Source organism: Lactuca saligna, chromosome 2 (genome assembly GCF_052625555.1).
Source record: "Lactuca saligna cultivar CGN05327 chromosome 2, ASM5262555v1, whole genome shotgun sequence".
NCBI classification, from domain to species: domain Eukaryota; kingdom Viridiplantae; phylum Streptophyta; class Magnoliopsida; order Asterales; family Asteraceae; genus Lactuca; species Lactuca saligna.
Window position 1 is genome coordinate 127531539 of NC_136418.1, and position 7952 is coordinate 127539490.

Genomic DNA, 7952 nt, shown 5'->3' on the forward strand with positions numbered 1-7952 from the left:
AACATGTCATCATGGTATTTTATGACATTGTAATAAATTAATGGTAATATTAAAAAAATACATAAATACTGAAAAAGTTTATTACGTTATAAATCTTTAACCGGATGTAAACATTACAATTTATATTAGCCCCAGTATGAAAATGATAGTAAAAACATTGCAATTTATTTACAAATTTCTTTTTATACGATATTATATTTGATATCTTATTACATTAGATTCAATCCATCTAACCCGCTGGAAGTGTCGTCGTCGGTTAAAGGGCAGGGGAGAAGGGAGAGCAGGCAAACACGAAAGATGCATTCCTTCGGTTACAGAGCCAATGCTCTCCTAACTTTTTCTCTCACGATTCTGGCTCTCATGTGCGCCATGGCATCTCTTTCGGACAATCTCAACTCTCCTTCCCCCACTGCAAGTGTTAAGGTCTCTCTAAAAACCCTAATTACTTGATATTCTGATTTAATTTTGTTTCTTATGACTACCAACTTTGACTAATTACATTTCTATGATTTGTGCTTCACAGGTCTTGAATATCAATCGGTTTCAGAAGAAATCAACTGGGGATGACGAGGTAGTTCATTATTCATCTTTTTTATTCGACGAAAGGTAGTTGATTTGGAATAGTGAAGTGATCCAAATCCGATTCTAGGGCTTTTATTTGACGATATTAATAGAATTCAATGGTTGAATTTGATCTATTGACATTCCGATGACTTCTGTTATGCAAAGCTACGATCTTTAATAGTGAATGATTTGGGAAGATTGAGGTTAATTCATGCTTTATCTTGTGAAATTAGGAACATATCCATAATCGAATGTATTTGTTCGACTTGGAGATATGAAAAACACTTTAAGTTAACTCATGGAAGTTCAAGCCTACTTACCATTGATTATAGCTTGATGGAAAATCCATATGAAGTTCTAAAATATGAGCAAAGTAGATCTGGTGTTTTATGATGTGTGGATTGATCGAAATTTAACTCTGTTGTTAGATTTTGATGATAAAGTAATGTAAGATCAATGACCAGAAGCTCTGTTATGATTTCCATTGAAACTCTGTTATGATTTTCCATGTTCTCTTCATTGCTGCTTACTTTTCACTAGTTGTATGGTGTTTGCATAATTAATCATAACAAACTGGGGATTATTGAAATCAGTATATACCAATTTGAAAAATTAATCTACTCATTCTTATTTTCATCTTCCATTTGTGATGCAGGTTGGGATTACACTAGATATATCTGCAGACCTACAGTCATTGTTTACATGGAACACAAAGCAAGTTTTTGTATTTCTAGCTGCTGAATACAGTACTCCAAAGAACATCCTTAATCAGGTAAAATTTAAACACAATCATATGCATCTTCTTCCACTTAACTTAAACTTACTTAATAAAAGCATTCATCTTTGAATTTACTATTATGCCCCCACAGGTTTCATTGTGGGATGGTATCATACCAGCACAAGATGGTGCAAAATTTTCTATAAAAACCAAGAACAAGTACAGGTTCATTGATCAGGTAAATCTACTTTTTTTTTTTTCAATGTAGTTCACATATCTTTAAATTTATTTGTTTTTGTTACATATATAGGGAAGCAATCTTCGTGGGAGAGATTTTAACTTGACATTACACTGGCATGTGATGCCCAAAACTGGGAAGATGTTTGCTGACAAATTAGTCCTGCCCGGATTTCGCCTGCCCGAGTCATACAGATGACCAGATTTGATAATTCATAATTGCTGTTTTTTCTTGGTTTAAATGAGAACTAGAGATAATTTTCTGTTTTCATATTTGTTAGATTTGAAATTATAGTTTGGTTTAAACTTTAAACTTAGATGTTTCAATACTGTTTTATCTTTTGGTTTTTATTGTTTGTTGCTTGAAAGTTGAAAGCTAGTTTGAGAATTAACCATGGAGAGAGAGGGCTGAGGGCATCAACTATTTTGTTTTCAACCCCTTTTTTTTTATAAAAGATTTCACATTCATATCCATCACCTTATGTTAAAAAGGGGGTGATGTTCTATTTTCTATCAAGTCTATAAATCAAGGTTTATATGTCAATTGTCATACATCGACATGAAGGATAGCCAACAACTTCTTTTTCATATGATGGAAGAGATAATGGTGGTAATGCTTTTCTGATGAAGACAACTGGATGACCATTTTGCACCAATCAACATTGCTCTGATGCACAGGTGCCTATTACGAAAGGAGGGTTAAAATAAGAGGTAGTAAAGGGTTGACCCGAGTTGGTTTGGGTTCAACCAATTTGATTTAGTTGGTGTTTGTTTTTTGGCAAAAGGTTTTTTTTGACTTCTTATGTTGTGGGCAGAAAGACATTTGAGGAAAAGACTATTTGTTTTTTAAAAGAGAGAAGACAAAAAAATAATTTTGACCACTCTTTTCCAAAAGATTTAAGGAAAAAAAAAAAAAACTTTGATTTTAGAGAACGATTTTTGTAAATGTGATATTTCTTTTTCCACCACTATCCCACCACCATTGTCGCCATCACCAACCAAACACCACTGTCTTTTTTATGAACACTTAAAAAACAATCATTTTAAAAAACAATCATTTTATGAAGACTAAAGAGATGAAAAAAATTGGTCTGCATTTTGTTCTGCACATATGCAAAATTAAAATAAATAAATAAAAGTGCAAAAAAAAAAAAGCGCACACACCATGTTGCTAAACAAATTGAATACCTCAATTCAATATAGCCCGATTAATTGCATGGGTTGAGATTACAATCCAACATAAGTTAAAATTGGTTTTATGTTTGTGTTGACTTTTTTAGGTTAAGTTCACAATTAGACACTAAATTTGTGTTTATTTAGTTATTAAACTTTGTTTTTGTTTATGTTGTAAATTGTTATTGAATTTTTTTTTTTAATCTACCATTTATAACACCACTCAATAAGGACAATTTTGAATAAAAAACAAGTTCAGTAATCTTGTACAAATTAAACAAAATTTAGTCATTATAGTGTTTAAATTTGACATTTTTTCCCAAACTGTTGAATTCAGATTGACTTAAAATGTAAATAAAATAAGCTAGGGAAAATATTATTGAAGCCCAACCAACTATCTGGTTTTGTTTTAAATGTTCCTTTATGTTTTTTTTCTTGCATTTAAAGGGCATAAAATTCATATTAACATGTTTATTGAGGACCTAAGACCTCTTCTAACCGGTTACTATGTAGAATCAAATGCCACACATAAATTACCATTCAACCGTCCCCATCCTTGAATAAAACAAGTTCTCCTTTATTTGTGATTTTTTTCTCATCTGAATCATAACCTATCTATTCAATACTTTGATTTCTCCATCTCATTGATTCAAGAAATATTTGTGATGTATCACATTCTCATCTGATTCCATCATATGTATTTATTCACGATTTAGATGTCTTCAATACATGTCTGTGAAATTCAAACTCCACCACCAACCATCTCCTACTACTGGTTCTCCACCATCGTCCGCCTACCATCGATCATCATCATCATTCACTTACATGGGATTTAAAAAATGGTTTAAAGCACAACACAATAACTCTTACAGGAGGAGGGATGTACACAAGAGAAGAGGTTGAAGGGAAGAGGTATAAGAACCATCGATTGCAAATTTGAAGCAATGAACATGGATCAGACACCTATTAGACATCACGATCTGTCATCTTCAGATCCAATATTTTTCCAAATTTCCAGATTTAGGTTGTGACGGAGCTGAGGAAATTCAGGGGTTCTAGGAAGAGTCATCATCTTTAAACATCGTGAAACTGATAGGTCAAAATTGAAGAGGTTAACTCGATCTTTTGTATCAATTTTAGGGCTTTTAAAATGTTTTCTTCACATATCAATTTGAGAACCCTGCAAACTACACAGTTCGACTCATTATGAAGGAACTAGGTCTGAGATATGGGATGAGACAAGAGGCAAATTACATGCTTTTATTGCAACTGCAGGGACATGTGGCACTATGGCTGGTGTTTCTTGATTTTTAAAGGAAAATGATCCAGGGATAAAGTGTTATCTTGTGGATCCTCTTGGTTCTAGCTTGTTTAACAATGTGACAAGAGTAGTGATGTACACAAGAGAAGATGCTAAAGGGAAGAGGTTAAAGAACCCATTTGATACGGTCACTGAAGGAATAGGGATCAACACATTCACGGAAAATTTCAAAATGACTCAACTTGACGGAGAGTTCTAATATTTTTGTTCCTTTTGTTAGATTCCTTCTAAGGCTAAAGGAAGTGGTAACACTCCTAACATCTCGCCACATCAGTTTTTTTTAGTGTCACTTCATTTTTCTCCATTTAGCACCTACTATTAGAGCATTTGGTAGGGAGTGGTAACATTCATTAAAAAAAAAAGTTTTTTGTTTTTTATTTACATAAAAGTGCAAATTGAATTCCACTCAAATAAGTTTCCACCAATCATATTGCATAAATATTTCTCTCTCATCTCGCCACATGTTTAACAAGGGTACGATAGCAAGCCCCCTAGCGAGTGCTAGGGGGTGGTGTTCCAACAATAATAGCGAGCATAGCGAGGGTGTTAACACCCCCTACTCATCTTAGTCTAAGGAATGATGGACAATTTATTTGAAGTTCTTCAATAATGAAATGTGTTGGTTGTATATCGTATGTTGCTGGTGGTGGTATTATTCGTGATGCTGAGAGTACAACCTACTACTGCTAGTGTCACTATGACTTTTATTTGGTTTGAAACACAACCTTCACATACATAATCAGATAGCTACAGTAGCTATTAAAAGTCAATGAACACGTAAGCAAAGAGTATATGGCATAATTAGACTATATGTGGAACATAAACCGGATAAAAAAAAGGTTAAAGTGCCCAAATTGGCTGGTAATTATCAAGTTCATGTACTTATAATGCAAACATTTAGATGAAGGACCTTTTAAACCAAATCATGTTAGTTTACAGGGTTATAGTGACATTTACCCAGTAAGTTACAAACTCGAATACTTTTTAATAGTTTGAAAAAATACAATCACATGTAGGAGTGCTCATGTTCCGTTTTTTTTTTTTTTTTGGAATTTTTTCAGTAAAACCTAAGCCAAACCGTTAGTAACATTTTTTGTTAATCTAAAACCGAAGCCGAAACTTTGAAAATTAGAACATAATCAAGCCGAATCGTTACTAATGGTTTGACTTCGGTTTTGTTTCACTGTTTGAGATTATTAGGCTCATTTGAGTCGAACCCATTACACTAATTTTGTCAAAAAAAAAATAATAATAATAATCAAATCTGCCAAATATTGTTTAATACAGACATAGACAACTATTGTGAGGACGTGTGGATAATGCTATTTTATGAAAATTACTAAGAGAGTAGGTTGTTTAGTAATTTGACTACATTCAATCTTATACAACTATCGTTATTTTCATGCATTCTCACTAATTCTTATTCATTTTTGTTCCTACACATCGTTTTTCCCACATTTTCATTCTTATAGAATACGACATAATAAATATTTTGACAACATTCTGATAGAATAAGAATAATAATAAAAAGTTTATAATAACCTGATAGACGATTTAATTAGTGAGAATCTGTGAGAATAACAATAATTATGTAAGATTGAACGTATTTATATTATTAAACAACATATTTTTTGTATCATCCTCACAGAATAGCACTGTCCGCACATCCGCACAATAAATGTTAATCCACATTTGAACCTAGCTCTTTCTCTTTCTCTCTCTCTCTCTCTTTATATATATATATATATATATATATATATATATATATATATATATATATACTCTAATAAATGAAGGTTTTTTTGTCACATGTCACACTCTCATTCAATTTGCCAAATGTTATTTTGTGGTTATTTTGAATTAATATATTTTCCACGTGTCATAATATTAGTAAGTAGAAATATTTGTAAGCATAAAAAGTAGGAGACAATTTAATTTCTCAATACTTTAATATAATAATTACAATAAATATAGTAATAAATAAATATCAATTTCATTAATGGATTTACCTTCTTATTTCAAAATTCTCAAGTTAAGGATCATTAGTTTATTTTCTTTATTTATTTTAATTTAAAAGATAAAAAAAAAAATCAATTTTAATAATTCATTATTTTTCTTATTTTCTTATAAATCCAAAGCTCTTAAATATTTAGTCATTTTTATTTATTTATTTTTTAATTATCCCATGTAATACATAGGTCTTATACCTAGTGTTTATATATATATATATATATATATATATATATATATATATATATATATATATATATATATATATATATATATATATATATAAAAGAGAGAGTATTGTTTTGGGTTGTTCTATAAGGCTATCCGCATTCATAACCCAATCCTCTATTAAAAAATCAATTTTTCTCTTTTCCACATCAACAATCCAATTAAACCCCAACCTTTTACTCAAGATAGCAATTCAATTCAATCCAGTTTTATATTAAAAAAATATAGAAAAAAATATCAATATTAGTATCATATTGTAGAGAAAATTTAATCTCGTATTTTTGTATATTTTATTTATTTATTTATTTCAATAAAAATTGTTATTAACAAAATTAGATTTAATTATAAAAGTTAATTTAACTCTAGTAATAAGTGATAGCCACGTAGTGGATTAGTTAATAGGATAATGACTTAGGAGGGTAATAAGTTTTCCAATTTGTCCGTATCAAGTCACTAAGTTTTTTTTTGTACGTATTAAACCAACATGGTTGTTATTACCATTTAGAAATAGTCCTTTTACCGGTTTTAACCGGTAAAAATGACTATTTCTAAACGGTAATAACAACCATATTGGTCTAATACGCAAAAAAAACCTTAGTGATCTAATACGGACAAATTGGAAACCTTATTACCCTCCTAAGTCATTAACCCTAATTTTAAGACATTGAGAATATATGACCATCAACAGTAAACTACTTCGTTTAGAACTCGCGTCGTCCCATATAATTTGCTACTCCTCTATATAGAGAAGTTCTTCATCTACAGTCGTCCCTTTGGGGACATTCGATAAAATTGGAACGATACAGAGAAGATTAGCATGGCCCATGCGCAAGGATGAAACACACAAATCGAGAAATCGTCCAAAAAAATTTTTAACCCTTCGTCGTCTTCTCTAGAACCCTAATTCTCTTTTCAAATGCTAATAGAGTTCAATTGCAATTCTTACGTTTCAGTAGTTCATCTACTGAAAGTCATGATCAGACAACATGTGGATTCTATGGTCAGATTGATCTTCTTCACTACAAGAAAAAGTCGATATAGCCATGGAAAAATTCCGTAGCTAAAACATGATATTCCATAGTTAAACATGATTAGCGACGGAATTTGCTACAGAGCAATTGCGTAGTTAAATTCTTCGTTAGTAAACTTTCGTTATGGAATCCGTAGCACCTTTGCAACGAAAGTTGCAGCGGACTTATTCCGTAGTAAAATAGTTACAGACTACATCCGTAGAAACATGGTAAGAAATTAACTACAATTTTATCTGTAGCAAGTCCATAGCGAATTAACTACGCTCCGATCCATAGTAAATCTGTCGCAAGTTAACTATAAACTAACTTCGTAGCTAGTTTCCGTAGCAAAAATTCACTATGGTTAATGGCGTAGCTAATACCCCTTAGTAAATTTAGTACGACCTAATTCCATAGCAAATATTTTGCAGTAAATGCACTACGCTCTACTTCCATAGCAAATATATTGTAGTAACTTTACTACAACACACCTCTCTTAGAAATGTTTTATAGTAAATTTACAACAGTTTACCTCCATTGCAAACTAAATGTGACGAAATATATTCTGTAACAAAATCCATAACAACCCCATAAAAAGATACACAGAAACTCCGTAAAAATAACAATAGAAAATATTTATGACATGATTAATTCTATATCAAAATGCATACAAAATGACTAAAAAAAATTC

The 7952-nt window shown here is 31.2% G+C and overlaps 1 protein-coding gene and 1 non-coding gene across 2 annotated transcripts; both read left to right on the forward strand.

The window, feature by feature from the left end:
• Positions 1-212: 212 nt before the first annotated feature.
• On the forward strand, positions 213-1832 carry LOC145031546 (signal peptidase complex subunit 3A-like). The gene is made up of 5 exons (XM_078980125.1): positions 213-423; positions 524-571; positions 1220-1336; positions 1434-1520; positions 1593-1832. The coding sequence occupies exons 1-5, from the start codon at positions 298-300 to the stop codon at positions 1716-1718; spliced, it is 504 nt and encodes a 167-aa protein (XP_078836251.1). The 5' UTR covers positions 213-297; the 3' UTR covers positions 1719-1832.
• Positions 1833-7018: 5186 nt separating this feature from the next.
• On the forward strand, positions 7019-7125 carry LOC145033092 (U6 spliceosomal RNA). Its single transcript, XR_013677334.1, has one exon. It is a non-coding gene; the product is annotated as a U6 spliceosomal RNA (small nuclear RNA).
• The last annotated feature ends 827 nt before the right edge of the window (positions 7126-7952 follow it).

Coding starts and splice junctions, on each gene's coding strand:
- LOC145031546 (XM_078980125.1), top strand. CDS start 298: ATGCATTCCTTCGGTTACAGAGCCAATGCTCTCCTAACTTTTTCTCTC. Junction 572..1,219: donor AATCAACTGGGGATGACGAG/GTAGTTCATTAT, acceptor TTTGTGATGCAG/GTTGGGATTACACTAGATAT. Junction 1,337..1,433: donor CAAAGAACATCCTTAATCAG/GTAAAATTTAAA, acceptor ATGCCCCCACAG/GTTTCATTGTGGGATGGTAT.